Genomic DNA, 24,129 nt, shown 5'->3' with positions numbered 1-24,129 from the left:
AAGACTCGAGTCTCGATATTTACTTTATGCGAGTTTGGTTGGATGCCAGCTTGCTAAAACCAAAAACAATGAAATTCGCCTTACAATACTAACCTTATTTTCTCCAATCAGCTCTGTGATGAAAACAAATGCCATGACATGCATGATGGACAGACCACTTCCTATAATTATCACTTGTGCATAGGTTGATTGCCTGGTGGAAATGGTTTGGAAATAGCTCCAAACAGCACAGCCTATCACTATAGAACCCGCCAAAAGGTAACTCAACTAAACACCGGGAAAAATAAAAATTAAGGCTTAGGAGATACGTCTAAGATCGTTTATTAGATACAATTAACTATAGCAAAGCTAATTATTTTTGAAATAGTATGTTTTTGAGACAAAGAAACCTTCATACAGCTTACAGAACTAACCCACTGAAAAAACTGCTGTTTCCATAAAAAATGTAAAATAGGGTCGCTCGTGTGACTGCCCCTTTAGAACGAAATTGTTAATTATTGAACTCATGTTATTCCCATACCTTGCTTCCAATCTTCTTGTTGAGTCCGTTGCAGATTAAACTTGAAAAAGAGGCGCTGATCAGAAGAATAATTGGGAAATAAGCGATGGCTTCCTAAGAAAGGAAAGAAACACAGCGTTATCTAGAACAAAAGTGAATATTGTAAATGATAACACATATATTTAATCGATTAGAGAAGATTGGACCACGATACCTTTGCAAATAGTAGCCTTTCTGTAAGGAAAAGAGGTAAATATCCATATACAGAGTCCTGCGAAAGGTATGAACATGTAAATATGATGGCTACCTGAAAATGACACAAGAACAGAAAGGAAAAAAAAAGCTTTTAAACCTTTGTCGCGAAAATAAGCAAGGCAACCATGAAGAGGGTGTGGTTGTACCTTATACAAGTTTGGATCTCTCAGCCAGTCTTTAACTCCTTTTGGACGTTTTTTCATTGATGGAAGTTTGTCCGATGGAACGGGAAGACTTTTTAAATCAAGATTATCATCTAAAGCTGATGAATTATTGTTGCCCTCGCATGATGCTACATATTCATCTTTGGAAAACTCTTGTTCCACATACTTCTGAGCACTTTCTTTCCGGATGGTTTCCTCTTCAGTCAGTTCAACAAGGTTTGAGTTTTTCCGCGTTCCCTCATCCACGGACGGCATACCGTAAAATCCAGGTGCACGGAAAGTCACAGACTTTTTTGGCTTCCTAACGGAAATTCTGACAAGTTTTCCTTTCGGCGCATCGTCACCTTTGTCATATTGAAGTCCAAAGTTAGAGAGGCCATTATCAAAATTGAGTGAAGCATTCACGATGGCATGCTTTCTTTGCCGACGTCTGGACTCCATTGATGTTTCTGGGATGGCCCGGATTCTTTTTTCTTTATCATCTTCTTTCTCCTCCTCTTCGGTTTGAGCTTTACCAGATTCGTTTTTATTGTTGTACATATTCCGTGTTTTTTCGTTGGGAAAGGTCTCGATCTCTTCCTTTCTATAGTAATCTTCATCGGTTACACACCTTTCACATTCACTGTCCAATGTAACTTCGTTTTCAATGGCGACAGTGAATTTAGCTTGCTCTTGCTCTTCTTGATCTGGTCTTAAGAGGAGTCCGTCCAAAAGACGCACCAGCAGACTCTTCTTACGTTCACGATCTAATTGCTGTACTTCTAAACACATTTGCGATTTTGCATCCTCCCTATCTGGGTTCTTAGTTCCCTCCTCTGGATCAGGAACTGATAGAGTAAGGCCAGTTTTGTTTTCCCCATCAGAAAATAAAGCAGCAGCAAACTTGTGCAGTAGACTTTTTCTTCTTTCTCGCGGTTCATGGGTTTGGTTTTCTTCATGTCCATTGTGCTCATGCTGATAAGTTTCAACTTGAGAGGAAACCATAATCATATCCACAAATCTATGAGCGAGGTCGACTTGTGAAGAACCTTTACCTTTGAAAAAAGATACTTAACAACTATTGGATGAGGTTGAGCATCGCAGTGATAATTATGAAGGCAGATAACACTAACTGAGGTCTTGATAATATAATTATCGCTATCATGCGAAAACCGAATCCAATAATTGCTTAAATATGTATATTCTTGAGCTGCTCTTGTAAAAACAAGAGCGCATAAAACTATTGTCTGTAGGTATGACGTCACGTCTACATATTTAAAATCTATTGTCTGAAGATATAGCGTGAGAGAATATATATTAAAATCAATTATTTAACAGCACTTTCTTTAGAAACTATGTAGTTATTAAAACTTGTAAGCATTTTAAACGAACACTGGCAAAACAATTGTTACCACAATTGGAAGTAATGTCGTAATAATTGCCAAATTTGCCGTAGTCGATAAGAGTACAGACGAAGCTGCTCGCGTCACCGTATCACACTACATGTCAAGCCATTTTGACCGCCGTGATGACGAGTACTGTTGTCGACGAGAGAACAGACCACGCTAAACCACTATCGATTTGATAATTTTACTACGTCATTGTGTCTCAAAGAAGAGTTGTATTATATCGTTTAAAGTTTGAAGACTTACCTGCACTTTCTCTTCCAAACTGTGGCATTACAATAATTTCTGGAGCCCTCTACAAGGAAATATCAAGTCAAGGCTAAATTCATCCATCTTACAAACCTAACGTTGAATATAACGTGTTGCATTGCGGAATGCCGTTATCCCGTAACAATCTAGTTACCGTGATTGCTGGCTTCCAAAATCAGGGTACGTAACGGAAGGTCTGGTTTATATGATTTATAGTGAGATGTGTATAGTTCAAGGCGAGAGCGACAAGAAGCCGCTACTGAGCATGAATAAATGTGTCATTATTATGATTACTGCGTGGTTACATTAAACTCACTACAAGGACTTTAACCGCAGCTTTTTACTAACCATAATACCCGTGAATATGCTCTTTCTTCTGACAGGTTTCTGAGGTTCCTTTGTACCAATTAGAAACAGGGTTGCAAAAAAGACTCCTGTTCCAGCAGCAATCCATGAGAGGTACTTTAAAAGAAAAGCGAATATAATAAATATTTTAGAAATGGTGATTTTCACAGTAGAGTAGCATGGAGAAATGCAATGAGAACTCAAAGCCTGGCTCTTTGACGTTATGAATTTACACTCGACGAAGTTTCTTTACCAATAGATTATTTAGAGCTGTTACTAACCATAAAATCTGACAGGCTGTTGGGTCCAAGAGTAACTTCACTGTCTTGTCCTAGAAGACCCCAGGCGATGGCATAAATGTAAACACCACTTAGGAAGCCGAACACAGTTCTTTATTACACGAAAGCGAGACAGAGAAATAACGTTTTCGTTATGTTTCACGCGCATTATCATTGCGGAACACAAGACACAAAACTGCATCTATATGCATTATGTATTATTTCTTAAACAGAATTCAAACAAATTGCCAAAAGCATACCTCATCGAGCTCAGAGCTGCGCATTCCTCCACAGACTCAGCAACAGTTGTAATGACAGCCATGTGATTTATCTCCACCACGTTGAAACATATATTTATCAATGCCATGAAAAAGCCGAAGTAAACGAGTGGAAACCAGCTTTGATCATTTCCATTACACAAAAAGCACCCATTGAACAAAAGAGGGACTGCGACGGCCATGAGGACTGTTGCCAAAAAATGCCAGGACTTTCGCCTCCCAATTCTCTTTGAAAGAAGAGGTATATCAACATGATCACCAAGGTACCCTGAGATTGGAGAAAAAAGTGCGTCCGCAATTTGTCCGATGAGTAACATCAGTCCTGCCTCTGAAGCTGAAAGTTCAACGACGTTCATGAAGAACACGAGTTCAAACGACTGTCCGAGCTGTCGGTAGAGGTCGTTGAAAACATTTCCAACTGCACAAGATAACCGTTTCTTGACCTGCATCGTCAACAAGCTGTAATGCAGCTTTCTCGATCTGTACTAACTCTAAAATAGGAAGAGAAAAAAGTGGAAGGAAAAGGACAGGAAGCGAGAAACACGTCAGCGGAAGTCTGTCAATTAGAACTGAAAACAAACGTATATCATGAGACGGAAACCCAAACCTGAGTGGCAGGAAATGCGAACAATGAAACTTCTCAAGTAAGAATAATCTAATAAGAATAGAAAAAATGGTAAAGAAAAAGACAGGAAGCGAGAAACACGTCAGAGGAAGTCTATCAGTTAGACATGAAAACAAACGTATATCATGAGACGGAAATCCAAACCTGAGTGGCAGGAAGTGCGAACATATATAGTAGCCTGATGATGGTCTTGTAAAAGGCATGAAACTCAGAGTAGCAAATAAATGGTTTTGACCTAACTCAAGTCTACATATCTATATATATATATATGTAATATATGTATATCATTTCAATGAATTAGTTCGGAAGTGAGTTCATTTTCATGGTAGACCACACTTTTACATTTTGTTCTGTAGAAGTAAAGGTAGTAACGTCCATTTTCTGTCAGACTTTTTGTGTCTACGTTGAGATACAGGGAATTATTTTAGACAGATTGGTTTTGTATTAATTGTTCGTGTTCTAATGCCCAAGCACATCGATCATCTTTTGATGTTCCCGTTCTTCAGTGTCCATGTGTAAATAAAGAAACACCAAACGTCTGCTTGGATACAAATCATATTTCTTCTATCACTACGGTGCATTCCTGCTCCGAAGACTCAAAACTATAATGTCATGCAGAAGCATATCATTTGTAGGGGTCGTTTCATCGACTATTCAAAAGGTAGTTACAAAGTCACGTTCATGATTTTCAATTCTGACAGGAAGACACAGGTCTTCCACAGGTGAAGGATTTTGTGACAATCAATGTGGTGCCGTGATAAAAAAAAATTATTCTATAATTTTTTCAAACCCTTGGGGATCATTAAAGAAGGAAATTTCTGGGATCATGACTCGCCATCTTGATAGGAAGACAACTAAACTACAAGATGTGCTCTGTTTCCAACTCGACAGCCGTATCAGATAAATAATCGAAAAAATTCTATTACATTGGCGGATATTTTAAAATCAATTAAAATTGCTCGGAATATTACTTTCCTGTCGAACCTTTCTCCTCCAAAGAAATATGTCGGACCATGGGCTTACAAGTCGGTTTATTACTACTGAATTTCAAGCGACTTCCCGACGATTATGCAAATTTCAACAATTGCTCTTATAACTAGCGGCCATTATTTGCATCGAATCGGTTATTCCTTGCAGTCAAATCGCAATAGCCACGTTTATCGTCCAACAATTGTAGACGTGCGAGCTTTTGTATCAGTGGATAAGATCCAGTTCGCTGGTCATTTAAGCATCGATCTTGTTGGATACAAAAGTTACGATTATGCTAAGCTCAGTAGAGTTAAGAACTCTGGCTCAGCTGAATAATTGTTATTTTGCAGCCAAGCTTTGCATTGTTTTGTGTTTCAATGGAGAAGTTCGATTGAAACTCCTTTGTGAGACCCCCTGCCCTTCAAGAATGATGTGAAAGATGAATTCGTTTGTAATTGCAAAGCAAAAACTTATTATTGAGACATTCGAATATACTGACTGGCAGCCCTTCATGGGCTATGGACAATGAACGTGAAAATTCTAAACGCGTGCCACATTTTACTTCGAGTCATATCAGCCAAATTCCATTAAAACTGTGCAAAATGAAAACCATTAGCAAGCAGGTCACGGAGTTTTGATAATGAACGTGGATTTTCTCAGCTCGTTTCAGCTATCTTAGTTTTTGGAAAAAGGGGGCAACTTTCTGTAGAAACTTTGGTGCTTCAGTGGTCAATTCTCACTATCGATTCAGTTGATAAAACCAAATTACTTCAATTTTTTTCAACCAACCTCTTTTTAATACATACAGATCACGTACAGCAATTACCATCATAAGTAGTGACCTTCATTTTTATAAAATTGGTGACGTTCCCAGATCTTTATCCCCCAGAGTCACTTAAACACAAACGTAATTAGAAGAAAAGTGATTAAACGTTTTTTTCTTTCAATAGAGGCGAGCTCAAATATAATTGTACTATATAATTGTAATATAATTTTTCCTTCTACTATTCTTACTTCTAGTTATACCCTACTTTACTTTTATTTTTATTTACTATTCTATTCTTAATTGTTATCTCATTGTCAATCAAGCTAGTTTTACGTATTTCCGCTATTACATCATACAGCTATCTAAGTACCACCTTAATTCTATGTCAATTCCCAATGCACCTGAAGAAGGCTTGTTTGGCCAGCCGAAATATAGTGCTCCGTCCTAAAACTTATCCACGTTGTAACGGTCTTGCCTCTATATTTATATTCGTTATTTCGGACCGATTAGATCGCTACTGATCCAACGTACAAGAGTAGAATTATCATCCACGGTTACCTGCTGAACATTTCACAGTTATTTTAACTGATTTTCACATATCACAGAGCAACTGATTATAAACTGGTTATAATTATTTTCTTGCACTGAGAATTTCATGGATGTTGCAGCGGCTTTCTGCTATCAGTCCAGCCTAGTTAACCAGACTAGTGGCGTAATTGATCATCGTTAAACTTTCAAGTGCAAAAAGGATCAGTCTTAAATCAAAACAAAGATCGTAATAAAGTTGAACGTAATGCTTGCGTTATGAATAATTATAAACACTGCGAATAGAAAATTGGAGGTTTGAACTCAGGTCACGGCACTTTCTAGATGTTTCTGACAGGAAATTATATCAGATGAACGTGAGAGGTACATTACAAAGACACTCAAGCTTTTCAAAAAGACGGAGTCAAGGGTTATCTTATACTCGAGTGTTTTGCCGTTTTTTTCCCCTCATGATTACCAATTTAAATTCATACCACATGCACTGAAAGAATTTGGAGGCCTACACACGTACTCCTCTTTACGGTTCCTTGAATTTAGTGATTAAAAGCATTACTTTGTCTTGGTATGCAGTCAAAGACTGCAAAGGCTCCAGTTCGCTATGGCTAGTTTCGTCACTTGTAAATATGTAAACAGTATATCTACCATTTTAGATCTTGGCTGGCTACCTATCCGGAGCTAAGGGAGTACTCTCAACTAAAGACTATTTTTAAAGCACTGTATTCTGATAACTGGCCCTCCCATTTAAATTTGCAAGTCGTTAAACCCGTTAGGCATCTCCGTTCCAGTGTTGCTCCAAGGCTTTATGTTCGATTTGTACAAGGCACCTTTCAGCATTCAGCAGCCATGATTTTTAACGAATTGCCAGCAAATGTAAGGAATTGCACAGATTTTAAAGAATACTGCAGGCTCCTCAAGGCGTTCTTAAAGCCGTGCGCTTTTGTCTTCCTTGTAAAGATATAGAAACAACCACCACCACCAACCGATATATTCTACATATTCACTTTCATGTATAGTTTTTATTACACTTTAGTTAGTCATTATAATTTAGTTTTAATATTAAATTTTAGTATCGTAGGCCTTTACAGATGAAGAGCCACATCTTTTATGTGGATATACTGTGAATAAACCGTTATAATTATTATTATTATTATTATTATTATTATAAATGACTTTTAACAGAACAGCTGTAACGATAGATCGCTGGACCTCCTCTACAAAGTGAAAAAAATACTCAATAGACTGCAGTAAGAAACTTTGACACATTTCTCTGCAGACAAGTCAGATACAAGCCAGCTCTATTTGAGAATGATAATTCCCTTCTGGTATATACAGCAATTACCCTCCGGGAATTGGTGTCTTTTTTTCTCGATCATTCCTTTGTGATTATCAAAAGCATGTTTCAGTACTGAAAATCCGAGACCCCAAAATTGCGCCTAAAAATAAATCGAAATAAAATAAAGTGAGTCAATGTTCCGCAAAGAAAACGTGTTTCATCATTCAACCGTTGGCAATCGCTGTCCTCTCTCGGAACGCTGAATGTTGCTAATAACTTCCTGTAGTTAAAACGTCTGATAACATCCATTCGAAGATGCTGACAAACATCCATCGAATGAAAAAAAAAGGCCCTGACATTTAAAGGAGTGTTGGCGCAACACACTATTAATATGGCACAGCTACACGTAAGTAAAAAATGTAAATGAATAAATCCTGACCTCAACAAGACACAATAACAAGGCATAATCAAATTTAAATTAATTAATCGGTTTGGTGGGGCAGCTGTGGCTGCTATCATACCAAAAACAAGGCATTAACTTGTAAGGTACCTTAAACCTAGTAAATCAAATGTAACTGATAAATTTTCAACGTGCAGAAATATCTCCATGTTCAATTTTCGGCCTAACTTCAAAATGAATGATCAAATGTTTCTTAGGCTTTTCAAAGTAGAATTTTAAAAATTTTACACCCTAATTATTAGTTTTTGTCAAGTTGAGGAGGAGGGACGGAAAAATGTAAATTTAGGTTTTACTCCGACACCACAGCACTTTTCTTAGAGATTACTAACCCCCTCGTGTGGTATGTTTTATGGCCTTTCCCGGAAAGAAGACCATTCCTTTAAGACGTTTCCTGATTCACTCAGTTGCGCATGGTTTCATTATCACACTCTGAGAGAGCACTACGAAGTAGATGGTATGAAAGTTTCTTGACCACAACTACTCTTTGGCTTGATGAGTCTTTCCTACAGAACATATACGAAGGATTTATTTCCTTCTATAAGACCTTCTTACATCACTTAATCCTTACTGAGAGGTGCAAAAGGTTGTTGTGCATTTTATCGATCCCACGATCCAGAGGCACAGAGTATTTAACAAATACCATCTAACTTAGATTGTTGCCAGTTTTTTTGTCTTCTTCATACCTCGAGTTAAGGATATAATTGTAACAAGTATTCATAGACTCCTTAGGCAAGTCGATGAACCAAATGGTAATTCCACTAGCTAAATCATGAGTCTCAAATGATTTTTTTTTTGTTTTCAAAAAAAGAATACACGGTAGCGATCCAGTCATTGTGAAAACAGTCCCGCCCTGCACACGTCAGCTTTCTCTATGGTTTTCTATGGAATTGCACGAGCGGGGCGGACGGGTCATATGAGAAATATGCGTTATTGACCTAGTGCAAAAAGAACTTGGCCAATATCCAGCCATCTTGACCGAACAAGCCTAGTCAATAAAGAATTTAGCACCTCGCAAAAGGATTTGCTTTGAGAAGAATCAAGAATGACTTTTTTATTTCGAGAGCCGGGAAAGAAAGCCAATTGTGTTTGTAGTGCATTCAAATACTCATTAATAATCAATAAGATGACCAACTTTCTCCTAGAAAGCTACCACCATTTGGACTTTCCGACCACCTATCTATCTTGGCATACATACATACATACATACATACATACATACATATAATTTTTGTTAAGGCAGGTCGGTTTGTGGCAACCCAAAGGCTGGTGTGGACCTGCCAGGAACTAAAAAGGAGGCAAGATCTAAGGATAAAATAAACATCTGTAGTAACGCAAAGTGGAACATTATGGTCAGAAAATGAGACCTAGTCGACGCTTTCAGCACCTTTTTCAACAAAAATTGAGTGGTCAATCCACGATCTACACTCAAACTTCCGCGATAAGCTGGCTACTTTTAAAACCGTTATTCGCACTGGAATAGACATCTTGTTACCCTTAAAGACAATGAAGTATCGTTCCAATGAACCTGCCTGGGTTACACCCCATCTTAAATCGCTTCTTTAACAACGGCGGAATACCCTTCCAAATGGCAACATGATCGAGTTCAAAGCTCTTCGTAACTCCGCGAATGTAAAGATGCAGAAGTACCTTCTTTCAATCCAAAGTCAACCATCTGAAAGGGAATAATCCGAAATGTGGTGGAAGTCGGTTAAAGTCCTATGTGGAATGAATCCTGTTTCCCCTTCAAATGATCTGCGTTACTATTAAATCAAGAGAACGAATATCACTCTAGCAGCTACGAACATCTGACGAATTTAGCCAACTCTATCAACCACAAGAAATGGTCTATTGTTCCGGCTCAAATTCACACATTAAGTAGTAAACAATAGTCCTTTTGTTCTTTGTAGCGCTGAGGGACTTTGGCCGAAGTGACGCGAAAAAGTTCGTGACTAATCGGAAAAAAAATTTTTGGCATCACAATTCAGCTATTTGGAAGAGTAGGTAGCGCATATTTGCACACGACAGATAAATTGTCACCGGAGTACCCCAAGGGAAAATTAAACGCTGATTTAGCCGCTTCGGGGAAGTGGGTAGCTAAATTTGTCTCGTCGAGTCAACTCTCAATTGTCTACCCCAGTAAAAACTTGACCGCTAATGTGGCAGTGCACACATCGAGAATTCAAAATACGTTATGTGTCTCATTCAGACCACCTCTCTCCGTATAAATTTTTCTCCAGAAACTGTCATAGTTCTAAACTGAATTCGTCATAGTTCAAAACTAAAGTCTAGTCTTTCCGAGCGTTTAAATTTCCCGCTCGTATGCTAGTCGGAATCTTCGACAAATCCCTCGTGTGTTCTGAAGCTGTTGCTCTATTGTTCAAAAATGGCCATATAGGGTCATTTTTCGCCTGTCTAACAAAGCCTATTGTTATCAAATTTGAGTCACTTTTCTTGATACGCAGAAATTTCTTGAACCCTATGTCCTCCTTCACACCTCTTGAAGCTACGATCCCGCCAATTGATGACTCTGCTCTGCTTGCCGATGTGATCACAATAGAAAAAGTCTTTCAACTCCTTTTTCACCTTAAACCATCCAAAGCTTCCGGACCCGCACACATGCAAATTTACTGAAACAAAGGAAGTGTTTACATAAGAAAAGAGTTCAACTCCCAAAGAACTCCAGGACTGGTTTGGTACACCAGCATGGCCGCCGTTTCATTGTTTTGGAACACCAATATGGCTGCCGTGACGTCATTTGAAAACTCTCTAAAGAAGGTCGTAGAAGGCCGCAATTGGAGTGGCAATAAGGAAAACGTATCAACATATACTGTTCAAGTTGTTTATCTTTATTGCAATTTCGGTTACAGATCACTTTGATGAGTGTGCTGCAAAAGCGCACCGACCAAAACCAAAGAGAAACTGGTCAATTGATGAAATGCTCACCAGAGATCGTGAAAGCGTAGCGTAAAAAAAAGAAAGAAAACCGCTGCCCCAGAAGCTGCTGAGCCCATCGATTCTGACTTGTACTTATCAGATCAGGAAGTCGGCTCAAAGTGAATACGAATGCCATCTACCTTGCACTGTTGCAGGCTTATAGAGGTGTCACATTTATGCCGTTCAGCATATCATAAAACAAGATGAATGTGTCCTTTTCAAATACTAAGCGTAGTTTGTGATGTTGTTATTTTCTGATTGTCAAGCTAAGTTTTATGTATCTGTCTGTACTCGCTTGATTATTAAAATAAAAGGCCATTTTTGCACATAAATGTCTGTCTCTTATTCATCTAGCTGGTAGTATCCATATTGTGCACACTGAGTTTTTAAGGGTCGGTTATTGCATTCACAAATTTAATAGCAGTTGACCTAAGGAATATGAGTTCCTGAATGATGAACTCTGACTGGTTTCAACGTTGTATAAAAAGTCGTCAGGCAACTTTCCTTTTTTTAGATATCAAGACTCAAGCGCAGATGATGTTGGACTGGATTTTAGATGACGAACGCTCCTCTGACTCTTCTTGTGACGAGAACAATTTCAGGGAGAATAAAGCTCATAAACATCTTCTCAATGACTCTGATGACAGTGAAGGTCAGCTGTCTAGGTCTCTTGAGTCTAATGAAGTGAATCGTGACATTGATCTGAATGAAGGTGATCAGTGGTGCGCTTACAGCGTCGAAAAAGCAGATCCTCTCTGTTACAAATTTGACGACTTTATTCGTCGAGGTTTGATACCCAAAAATGGCATTCTTTACAAGTATCTTACGGATGTCATAGAAATTTAATACGATCGCTGTCACGAGTATGATCGAGATGTAGTTGAATTTTTCAACCCTATTCGACATTTGGGCGGGAGAAGAACTGTCAATTTTATCCGTGGTCCTAAGTATGTAGGACAATGAAAGAAAGGATCGTTGCAAAAACAAATTCTCATGCAAAATGAACTTGGGTGATCCTTCGGAGTCGGTTTGTAACAAAGAGCAGGCCGGTTATATTGTGAGATCGGGTGTACTAAAGCCACTCAGCCTTGCGCATTACGCTTTAGCAACAAAAAGTGACCAAACTGTTCCTTTCTCAGCCTCACCCATCGTTAGCGTTATTACATGTGCATTAAGTAATGATGGTAATGCCATTAAACCCAGCATAAAACCCATGCGAACGTATACAGATCCTTTTAACTGGCCAGCAGTATTACAAAAAATGTTTACGACTGACTGACCAACCAACCAACCAACCAACCAACCACCGAAGTGAGCGGGGGAATTCATTTCAGCACATAACGACTGAATGAAAAAAAATTCAGTCTTAAAAACTAACTAAACCACAGGGAAGCATTGTGCTATCATCCGACCTCATCGCCTGAAAATGACTTGAAACATGCCCATTCTCGTCACAAGCGACTACATCGTGAGGATGATACTTAAGAACAGCGACCTTTTTCACGGCATTAGAGAGGGAAGTATTGTGAGGCCCTGAACACAAAAATAGCATCCAATGGTCTTCAATTTACACTGCTGTATCGGCTTGCTAGATCCCTGCCACATATCAGAAGGCCTCTGTCCTGGATTGAGATCATTCCATGGTAAAGGTAACGTAAATTTCACAAGCTTGTTTTGTCCGAAAATCCATGATAGAGCGACCACATAAGAACAGACAACACACCCAGCCCTAAAAACTTGTACTTTTACGATTCGTTATAAACATTTCGAGGAATCTTTGTGTTTGTGAACAGCCCATTAGACGTCAAAACCTTTTTTTTCGCTGGTTACTGAATGGAGTTCTATAGAAACAATTTGTTCTGTTCTTAATATCTTGCGGTCTTTGTGAGGAGAAATACGATTATTGAGCTAACATATCGCAAAGAATTTGCTACGTGCTGTTAAAAGATCGGTTATGAGGATAATCGTCCTACCTGTAGGGCGGTGTCAGTTTTTAGAAAAAACGAAAGCGGTTTGCGGTTTCGAAGGAACGAAATATGGCGGTTTACGGAATGTACAACCCCCTATAATAGACCCTCTTCTGCCACACGTTTTTTAATCCGATTTACAATTTTAATATTATGATGACTTCTTATTGTCGACAGATGTTCTTGTTTTTGACTGATATTTCCTGATATCAATGCAACTTTCAGATGATTATTGTCAAAATTGAACATTTTCGATCAAAATTTTGTTCACACCTCCTCAGCTTGGTAGCTCAATAAACTAAAAAAAAAGCATTGAGTGTAAATGAAAAAAGATAAAATGATAATAATCACAACTGTTTTTCATCGTTGACCATTTTGTTTTGTTTCTTTTACTTCTTCCTGCACACAGGTATCTTTGATACATGTCCTCCATAAACTAAAATTTTCGAAATGTTTCCGGTTTGGAGAAGATTGAAACCGTTATTTATCATCGCCACGTGACTGATGTAAGTTCTTGTGAAATCAGCATCCTCTGGGTTTGTTTCAGAGGGTAGAAAACCAATTTCAAAGAAAGAAGTATCTCATGATAGACATTTTCGAAACGCAAAAGATGCAGGAGTAGTTTGTAAGTCAATATGTTATGTGAAGACAAACTTTTAAAAATCCTTTCCTTATATGTTGTCATAGCTAAACTTCAAATGAATAACGGGGTTTCAGTTCCTCCGCATGTCTCATTAATATCAGCCACGATAAAAAATGATTTGGTGCAAAAGAAAAACATACTAAGGGCCGAAAAATGTGTCATTTCTTTCACTCTTTGATCTATACAGTTAGTAAACCGTGCGAAAATCGTGGGAAGTCGAGCAAGATAGGACATCACCGATTAAGTATGTTTTTAGAATGAAACCACTGATAAGCATAAGTTTGAGTACTCAAGCGTAAGGACCTACTAAAAGTTTAAATGAGTGTTCACTGAAGACCTCAAGTAAGATCGATCCTGATCATTTTATTAGCGCATCAAATATTGTGGCATTAAAGAACTTATTTCTAATAATGACCTGGAGTATTCAGTTGATAAACTGTAAAATTACAGTAGATGAGGTATTTTCAAATTGGAGACCGTGGAAATGTGTATGAATGCAACTGAAAATGATGTACGGAAATCAGCGGATTGCAACAACTTTGTAGGGGTCAAAACATTCAAATTACGCATCCCCTCAGGACCATCATTTCTCGGCCTGAGATTTTTGAACAATTAATCATATTAGCTTCCTTAACAAGAAAGGAAAAGGAAATAACTCATCAACGCATGTCGCTTAGGTCAAAACTTCGATTTAAACGGGCTAACTTCATGGATGCAAATTGTTTTAATTCTGTACACGGTCTCTTGAGAAGATTAGATGATATGAACGAATTTTTTATGAAAGCAAGATGTTATTTTGAAATTCGCACTGATTTTGAAATGTTACGAAATCTAATAAAAACTCCTTCATTGATCCATTTTAGCCCGTCAGTGAATGTTCAGAGCTACTTTTAATGGTTGGTAACATTTATTAATGGTTCCCCCTCCAAGATCAAAGTTTATGTAACTTTCAAAAGGTAGATAATTATATACCATTGCAAGATAATTGTCAACTTTAATTTACAGTTGGAATCATTTTAGGTGGGAAGACGACAATCTCAAAATAAATCTTCTGGAAATTTCACGGATCATGAAGCAATTACCTTTAGCAAAAGTGCTGATACACAGCAATCCGATGCTCCAAAACAAGTTCGAGCTAATTTAAGGTCTCCACTCAACGTCACCGTCGAAGAATTCAAAGTGAGTTTATAATTCAAAAGTGAAAGTGTGTGATTTCACCTGAAAGACTTTGTTTGATGGCTAATCAGGAATTTGACGAGGTTTGAAGACTAATTGATTTCATACCTAGAATAATTTGCGGATAGTTAAAAATTGTGAAAAGTTAAACAAGATCTTTTCTCTTAGAAATGCCCATAGAAAATGTTAGAAAACCCAACAGCAAAAGGTGTAATACTTTCGAAAATTGATTACTGATAATTTTTCTTTAACATATGGCAAGGAAGTTTGGAGGTATATCCGAGACTTCTGATTGGTTCTTACTTGGTCAGCAGTTGCCATTCGAAACCGTGTATTGTTTTTTCTCGAATGCCGAAAAGTTAAACAGAAACAACTACTGCTTGCTCGAGTCGCACTGAGAAATATTGGCCCTTGGTCTTTACTGCCACGACCTCGGGCCAATATTCCCAGTACGGCCCACGCGCTTGGTTGTTAAAGGTTAATTTTTTGTCATAAATAAGCCTCTTACTAAATTAAAGCTTTGCAGCACATATTGAGAGAACAATGGCCGGCATCCAAATTCCATTAAAATCGTGTTACTATCTCATGTGGATAACCAATCAAGAAGTCAAATGGTTAAATATGCGCGAAATGCAACAGCGTTTGATTAGGGTCACTCTCTTTCATAAAGGACAAAGGAAACTCACTTTAGGAAGTGTTCTGAGCCTGAAATGAGCTGGGCCTATGCCGAAAACTTAAAGTTAAAAGGACCAATTTCAAAGACAAGCTTTTAAAAGAGAGAACGGAAGATTTCTAAAGGACAAATTGCTCAACTGTTTGTCGAAGTATAATTTTTTCTTACTTTTAGATAAACAGATCGGGACTTTTCCGATGGAGAGGCTCGAATACATATTAATTTCTGATCTGCTGGCTGGAAACTTGCTGATCAAAATATTTGATATTTCGAAAATACTGTTCAAATATGTTTCATTGTTCAATTGGAAAAACATATCTTAATGAAGTTTAATTTGGAAATCAAGTTTCCATGCATATTTGCATCCAGACAAATCTCCAGGATTCCGAAACTATTCACCAACACCAAGCACATACAAGCCTGTCTGATTTATAGTGCATGTATAGAAAGCACCTACTCATCGACATTACATAACTGCCGAAACTATCAAATTCTTACATACGGGCTCTCGTGGGTCAGAAGCACATACGATGTAGCTCATATGCTTCTGATTTGGTTGTTTCGCGTCGATTCCTTTTTCCTTTTTTATACTTAATGTAGTACGTGGGTAGAACAACGTGAGAAGGATTGCTGAAAATGCACATTCGAAAGAGTCAATCCGTCAGAGAGAATTGTCTTTTAACCTGACCTTTACATGGTACACACTGTACTATGGGTGATGCCGAAGCAGTTGCATTTGAGAGCAACCACTTAACAATGAGGTTTTATTCGTTGAGGGAAGCGGAGAGGATATTCTGTATAAAATCGACGGAGGCGAAGGCCGATTATCAGGAAATGTATTTTGTTTTGATAATTTTCTGTGGTGGGTGAGACTCGAATCTGTTGGAAAGGAGTTATCTGGGACGGTTTTTGTGTGGCTTTTGAAACTTAAAGCTATACCAGGGTAGCTCCAACACTGCCATTTTAAGATTTTGAGTGAAGCACTGAGGTGTACGGAGAAAAATAGGTTAGTTTCTCGACGAAGCCGAATTGCATTTGGATGTGGAATTGAAGAATTGAAGTTGATTTTCAGTTCAGTTTTGAACACAAGTCATTTCACGTTCTCTTACGATGATTGATAACCTCCTCTATTTTCTCTGTTCGATTATTTTCGTTAGTCCTCAGATGATTGATTATTCATTGCTTTGAAATCCTAAACCACGCCTAATTTTCCATTGCACGCAATATTGATAGACATTAGAAAGATTTAGCAGAGCACCGAATTTAAGAAAAGATACACGAAAATGTCGCTCTATTACGTAATCGTTGTGACACTGTTTGCAATTATTCTCAATAAGTAATCTTGGATACAAAAATCAAACAACATTTTAAGGTTGGTACCTTTCCTTTTGCAGTTATCTTGACACAAACTTACACTCCCTCGTATCAACATTATTTTAGTCCAATTATGATAGAAAATCTAGCAAAAAAGCTTTCATCTCTTTCTAAAACCGTTTTTCTGGACGTCGACGAAACAACCTTTCGCCCTATCTTTTCTCTAGCAATTTGCAATGTTTGGCCCATCGCGATCCTAGTAATCTTTGCGAAAATACCAGGATCCGATTACTGGCAACTTATTCATTAAGGACACGAAGCCTGAGAAGATTAATGCTTCCACGTGATTCAAACCCATGCTTCCCAGAAACTATTCGGTCACTACTACTGAGAAACTTTGGGGAGCGAGGCCAAGGGAAGGGAAGTTGATTGAGTTATAAAAGACGTATGTTGTGTGGAATCAGTATTGGATACTCACGTTCGTGAATAGCTGGCAGATTATTTATTTGTATCAAAGAACACTGACAGTTTTTGCTTTGCTAGAATATTGATTCACCATATCTCCCTTTGAAAACATCCGAGATTTTTTCCACTGAAACATTGAACTTTGCAAAGCTTGACAGCATATATTTCAAGATTAAAATACTTTAGCTTAGCCAGAGTTGACAAATCTGCCTCAGCACATCTGTGAATTTCATATTTAAAGTATTGCAGAAGTACCTCACGTATTGTCATCTAGTGTGGCACTTTTGCAAAGCGAGCGACACTCGAAAGCTTGAAAGACTGCAAGAAAGAGGACTTAGGGCGGTTTTCAAGAACTATAATTCTAGTTACGAACAGTTATTAGAGAGGGCAGATTTGCCCACTCTACTAAATAGGCGCTTACAGGACCTGTGCATCCTCTTGTACAAAGCAAAGCATAAACTGTGTCCTGCATATATAAGCAACATCTTTAAAGTACACAATAATAATTACAATTTGAGGTAAGCCGATTTCTCTATACCCAGGTATGAAACTGTCACTTATGGCAAACACTCTATTAGATTTCTAGAGCCCAGGCTATGGAAAAAATTACCCAAGAGTAAAAAGGGAGGTCGAGACCCTCAAGTCGTTCAAAGGCAAGATACGCCAACTCAGTATAAGTGAGCTCTTGGATGATGGCTGCACACGCTGTAGCCTCTGCTCCTCTTGAATTTTGTATATTTTTATTACAAATCCCGTAACTAGTTAACCATAGATTTTCTCTTAGTTTTAATATCTATACTATTGTAAATAGCTCCTAATTTTTTTTCTTTTTTAGTGTCCCCAAATTAGTAAGGGATTTTTCCCTAGCTAGACGGCTCTTGACACTTTTAATAAAGTTTTACTGCTACTACTACTACATAGACGCCAAAACCCACAGGCAGTCAGTAGTGACTAAGATTTATGAGGATAACAAATAACAATAGATAAAAATGGTGGTCACTAGCTATGAAAATGCTTGTTAACATTGCATCACCATAGGAAAGTGGATTGAAATAGAAATTAAGTGAAACTTGTTTGAAAATCCTCATGTTCATCATCCACATCCCATTAGCTTTAAAACGATATTTAGCTGTATCTTTTTAATAGTGATATTATTTTTTTGGAATATAATTTGAAGTAAATCAGGCTACCATATCTCCTAATGTTAGACAGGAAAGATTTACTCAAGGCAAACAGTCCTGTGTCAAAGGTCTGTGCACCGCAATGGTGGTCACATAACCCTTCCCTCAAGAAGATCCCGAACGTGAAGTTACAGGCGCAGCCTTTTCAAAGGTTAATAAACGTAAAGGTCGGCAAAACATCATCTACGCGTAAAATATTTCTGAACAAATTACAGTTTTGTGTCTTCAGGACACGAATACACCGTCGCGAGAGAAGAACTTTCATTTGCTTTCAAGCAGACGTTTGACGTAGCTTCATTTTCAGATGGACACTGAGGAACTTGGATATTAGACGATGACTGAACAGGTTGAGCCTCAACATCCTGTGTGCCTAAACAGGTAAGATGGTACAAGGAAAAGTTATGCATTTGAAACGATACACGAACATGTCGCTCTATAACATGATCATTGTTCCAAAACGCTGTTTGCAATTATTCTCAATAAGTCAGTTTACATACAAAAAATCAAAGAACATTTTAAGGTTATTACCTTGCCTTTTGCAGCAAACGTTTGAAGGTTGATAAAGCAAAACCAACAGGGATCCTACCAGAGTTAATATTCCAGGCGTCATTGCAAACACATATCGCACGTAGTTGCTAACAGCGTCATTTGAGCTGGTCCTAAATCGAGAAAGGTGAATCAGATGACAAGAAGTGTAAAGCTGTAATCATTAGCCTAGTATAGCTAGAAAATAATGATTTCCTTCGCACGATGGCACAAAATTGGAATCTTTCGGTATTTTTGAAAAATCAGCGAGTTCGCATACCGTTCACAACTATATTAGGATCATGATGACTTTTCTTTGTATGTCGACTTGACAATAGCTTACTAACCTTTCTTCTGGGTAAAATTTCTGAATTCCAATGACGAGCCCACCACTTGAGAGTCTAGCAATCATAGTGATAATGGCAAACACTGATCCACTGGTTTCCTAAAAGCCAATGATTATTCCAATTTATTGGGGCCAATGTCTGTTTGCTCACTTGACTTGATCTAGTAGTGCGCTGGACTTAAGGGCGAAGTTCTACTTCTTGTAAGTTTATTGTGTGTGCTCTTGGACAGGATACCTTCTTACAAAGCGCCTTTCTACGCGTAAGGGGTTCAAAGGGATCCCTGCGAACTTTTAGGAAAACCTGAAGAAATTCTTGGGTTATCCATCCGGAAAACGGAATAAGCTCAGGCGGCCTAAATAATAGGCTTGAACGTAGAGTATTCCATGTTTTTTCACTTATAGGCTTCAAATTAATGTCCTCTTTCTTCGTAGCAAGAAATGATCCATGACTCATTGTTCCGACTCAACATTCCAAAATAAAAGTTACTTTGTTGTTAGTGGTGCTGAGGGACTTTTGCCAAACCGAAGTGGATAGGTCGTAACTGATCGAGAAAATGATCTAAATGACAATTTCGCTTCATAGGGGGAGTGGGTAGCGAAAACCTGCGCAAGCAAGTAAGATCAATCTCCATCGGTGTACCTTGGGGAATACTTGACTCTCCATATCTACCTTCTGAGAGTTTGGTTGGATGTCTGGTTAAAACCAAAAACAGTAAGATTCGTTTTACAATACCAACCTTATTTTCTCCAATCAGCTCTGTGATGAAAACAAGTGCCATGACCTGCATAATGGACAGACTACTTCCCATAACTATCACTTGTGCATAGGTTGAATGCCTGGTGGAAAGGGTTTGAAAATAGCTCCAAACAGCACAGCCTAACACTATAGAACCCGCCAAAAGGTAACTCCACTAGACGCCGGGAAAAACGAAAAATTAAAGCTTAAAAGATCTATTAGACACAATTTACGGTAGCAAAGCTAATCATTTTGAAATAGTATGTTTTTCAGACAAAGAAAACGCCATACAACTTATCATTTATTTTTTCCACAGAACTAACCCACCCACCGAATGTGTCCCTTTCGAAAAACTGCTGTTTTCAGAAGTATTTATAAAATAGGGTCACACGTGTGACTGCCCAGTTAGAACGAAGCTGTTAATTATTGAACTCATGTTATGGCCATACTTTGCTTCCAATCTTCCTGTTGAGTCCGTTGCAGATTGAACTTGAAAAAGAGGCACTGATAAGAAGTATAAGTGGGAACTAAGCGATGGCTTCCTAGGAAAGGAAAAAAGCATAGCGTTATCTAGAAAACAAGTGAACATCGTAAATGGTAACAAAAATTGAATCAATTAGGGAAGATTGGACCTAGATACCTTTGCAAATAGTAGCCTTTCTGTAAGAAAAAGAGGTAAATATCCATACAAAGAGTCCTGCGCAATGCGTGAACATGTAAATATGATGGCTACCTGAAAATAACACATGAACAAAAAGAATGTAAAGCTTTTACACCTTTTACGCAAAAAAAAGCAAGACAACAAGGTTTGGTTGTACCTTATACAAACTTGGATCTCTCAGCCAGTCTTTAACTCCTTTTGGACGTTTTCCTATAGACTGAAATTTGTTCGATGGAACGGGAAGACTTTCCAAATCAGGATTATCATCTAAAGCTGACAAACTATTGTTGCCCTCGTATGATGCAATATTTTCATTTTTAGAAAATTCTTGTTCCACATGCTTCTGAGCACTTTCTTTCAGGATGGTTTCCTCTCCAGTGAATTCAACAAGACTTGATTTTTTCTGCGTTCCCACGTCCACTGACGGCATATCGTAAAATTCAGATGCGCGGGCAGTCACAGACTTTTTTGGCTTCATATTCAAATCCCAAGTTAAAGAGGCTATTATCAAAATCGAGGGAAGTATTCAAGATGGCATGCTTTCTTTGCCGACTTTTGGAATCCATCGATGTTCCTGGGATGGCCCGGATTCTTTTTTCTTCATCATCGTCTTCCTTCTCTTTATCTGTTTGAGCTTTACCAGCTTCGTTATTGTTGTACATATTCCGAGTTCTCCGTTGGAAAAGGTCTTGATCTCTTCCTTTTTATAGCAATCTTTATTGGTCTCATACCTTTCACATTGAATGCGCAACAAAACTTGGTCTTCAATGTCGACAGTTAATTTAGGTTGCTCTTCCTCTTCTTGATGTAATCTTGCGAGGAGTCCGTCCGAAAAACGCACTAGCAGACTCTTCTTACGTTCACTGTCTAATTGCTGTACTTCTAAACACATTCTCGATTTTGCATCCTCACTATCTGGGTTCTTAGTTCCCTCCTCTGGATCAGGATCTGATTGAGTAAGGCCAGTTTCCTTTTGCTCGTCGGAAAATATTGCAGCAGCAAACTTCTGCAGTATACTTTTTCTTCTTTCTCGCTGTTCATGGCTTTGGTTTTCTTCATGTCCGTTGTGCTCATGCTGATAAGTTTCGACTTGAGACGAAACCATAATCATGTCCACAAATCTATGAGCGAGATTGATTTTTGAAGAACCTTTACCGTTGAAAAAAGATACAATCAATTATTAGACAACACTTCTTTTCGAAACGATGTAGTAATTAAAACTTGTAAGCATTCTAAACGAACACCGAGAAAACAATTGTAAAATCACTACAATTGGTAGTAATGTCGTAATATAACGAGGCAATTTGCCGTTGTTGATAGGAGTACAGACGACGCTGCTCGCGTCATGGAATCACGCAGCATGTAACGCACTGAAGGAATCGTTTTACTTGACTTCGATGTTGTGGTAAAAAGTTGTTGTGAACTCACTCTGCTGCGTCTCATAAGTCCACAACATTTCAACTACTGTTAGTAATGACGAATATCGTTGTGGTCAAGAGAACAGACCAAGCTTAGCCACTATCAATTTGATAACTTTACAAGGTCATAATGTCTCAAGGAGAGTCAAATTATATCGTTTAAAGTTTGAAGACTTACCTGTACGTTCTATTCCAAACGGCGGCATTACAAACATTCCTGGGGCGTTCTACAAGGAAATATAAAGTTAAGACTTAGTAGGTCCATTCCAGAAACGTAACGTCGCAAATAACTTGCTGTAATGCAGAATGCCGTTAATCGTTGTTCTTGTAACAGTCCTGTTACCCTGATTCATGGCCTACGACTCAGGGTAGTTAGTGAAAAGTCTGGTAGAAATGATTTATGGTAAGATGTTTTTTGTTCAAGACGAGAGCGACAAGAAGCCGCTACCTTAATGTTTGATTACTATAATCACTGTGTGGTTAAATTAATTCAGTAAAAGGTCTTTTACCTCAATGCTTTACTAACCATTAAACTCGAGAATGTGCTCTTTCTTCTCACACGTCTTTGAGGTTCCTTTGTACCAAGGAGAAAGACCAAAGCAAAGAAGACTCCAGTTCCAGCAGCAATCCATGAGAGGTACTTCACAAGAAAAGCGAATATTATAAATATTTTAGAGGACCCAAAGTCTGGCTTTTTGAATTTATGAATTTACGCTCGTTGAAGTTTCTTCACCAATAGAATAGTTAGAGCTGTTACTAACCGCAAAATCAGACAGGTTGTTGGGTCCAAGAGCACCTTCATTGTCTTGTCCGAGAAGACTCCAGGCGATGGCATAAATGTAAACACCACTTAGGAAGCTGAACACAGTTCTTTATTACACGCAAACGAGACAGAAAAACAAAATTCTCATTATGTTTCACGCGCATTATCATTGCGGAACACAAGACACAAAACTGCAGCTATATGCATTATGTATTATTTCTTAAACAGAATTCAAACAAAATTGCCGCAAGCATACCTCATCGAGCTCAGAGCTGCGCATTCCTCCACAGACTCAGCAACAGTTGTAATGACAGCCATGTGATTTATTTCTACCATGTTGAAGCACATATTTATCAACGCCACGAAAAAGCCGAAGTAAACGAGTGGAAGCCAGTTTTGATAATCGCCAGTACACAAAAAGCACCGATTGAACAAAAGAGGGACTGCGACGGCCACGAGGACTGTTGCTAAAAAATTCCAGGACTTTCGCCTCCCAATTCTCTTTGAAAAGAAAGGTATATCAACGTGATCCCCAAGGTACCCTGAGATTGGAGAAAAAAGGGCGTCCGTAATTTGTCCGATCAGAAACATCAGTCCTGCCTCTGAAGCTGATCGTTTCTTGACCTGCATCATCAACAAGCTATAATGCAGCTCTCTCGATCTGTACTTACTCTAAAATAGGAAGAGAAAAAAGTTGAAGGAAAAAGACAGGAAGCGAGAAACACGTCAGCGGAAGTTTGTCAATTACAACTGAAAACAAACGTATATCATGAGACGGAAACCCAGACCTGAGTGGCAGGAAATGCGAACAACGTAACTTCTCAAGTAAGAATAATCGAATAAGCTCGATCAAATCCTTTTTATCAACCTTATTCAGTTCTTCCGTAGAATTTGATAAGGTCGATCTGTGAAAGAGATGCAGGATGCCAAGTAGCTTGCAAAACAAGTCTTCTAGAGCATATCAAATATGGTGATGAGTGTTATCTCGAGCTGTCCCCAAGGTCTTACTGCAGCCCCGAAGTCAGACAAAAGAAATGCACTTAGAAAGATCTTGAAAGTTTGGCAATGTCTTGTGCCTGTTAGGAAACACGATTTTATGCTCTATTGCTTCTCCCTCTGGAGGGTTTAGTGACTTAATCACGGTTGATGAACCTTGTTTCAAAAAGTATGTATAGATCTTGCATGAACACAATAAGTTCAGCAGGGTCCTCTGCAGCTTGAATTTTAATAAAGAG

At 38.3% G+C, this 24,129-nt stretch overlaps 1 protein-coding gene, 1 long non-coding RNA gene and 1 pseudogene across 5 annotated transcripts in view; 1 reads left to right on the top strand and 2 right to left on the bottom strand.

The window, feature by feature from the left end:
• Positions 1–3,902, bottom strand: part of LOC148732337 (uncharacterized) — a 6,311-nt gene extending 2,409 nt beyond the window's left edge. For 2 of the 3 annotated variants that reach the window (XM_088758178.1, XM_088758180.1), the window contains exons 1-8: positions 3,436–3,902; positions 3,179–3,287; positions 2,901–3,014; positions 2,550–2,598; positions 901–1,952; positions 714–806; positions 521–613; positions 94–267 (exon numbers count right to left, since the gene is read on the bottom strand). In XM_088758178.1, coding sequence (XP_088614304.1) covers positions 94–267; positions 521–613; positions 714–806; positions 901–1,952; positions 2,550–2,598; positions 2,901–3,014; positions 3,179–3,287; positions 3,436–3,902 — 2,151 coding nt within the window. The remainder of the gene's footprint in view (positions 1–93; positions 268–520; positions 614–713; positions 807–900; positions 1,953–2,549; positions 2,599–2,900; positions 3,015–3,178; positions 3,288–3,435) is intronic. The other variant, XM_088758179.1, reaches the window with a different exon arrangement.
• On the top strand, positions 2,275–4,617 carry LOC148732336 (uncharacterized). The gene is made up of 3 exons (XR_016000469.1): positions 2,275–2,732; positions 2,936–3,011; positions 3,409–4,617. It is a non-coding gene; the product is annotated as an uncharacterized LOC148732336 (long non-coding RNA).
• A 12,661-nt stretch (positions 4,618–17,278) lies between these two features.
• Positions 17,279–23,813, bottom strand: LOC148732335 (uncharacterized; annotated as a pseudogene). Its single transcript, XR_016000842.1, has 11 exons — positions 23,151–23,813; positions 22,893–23,001; positions 22,658–22,771; positions 22,310–22,358; positions 20,871–21,862; positions 20,693–20,785; positions 20,502–20,594; positions 20,054–20,227; positions 19,318–19,415; positions 18,974–19,104; positions 17,279–18,815 (listed from the first exon to the last, which is right to left on the bottom strand). The product of XR_016000842.1 is annotated as an uncharacterized LOC148732335 (transcript).
• Between the last annotated feature and the right edge of the window lie 316 nt (positions 23,814–24,129).

The sequence above is a fragment of the Stylophora pistillata genome, chromosome 4, assembly GCF_964205215.1.
Source record: "Stylophora pistillata chromosome 4, jaStyPist1.2, whole genome shotgun sequence".
In the NCBI taxonomy this organism is placed as follows: Eukaryota; Metazoa; Cnidaria; class Anthozoa; order Scleractinia; family Pocilloporidae; genus Stylophora; species Stylophora pistillata.
This window is presented reverse-complemented; position numbering and strand designations above follow the sequence as displayed.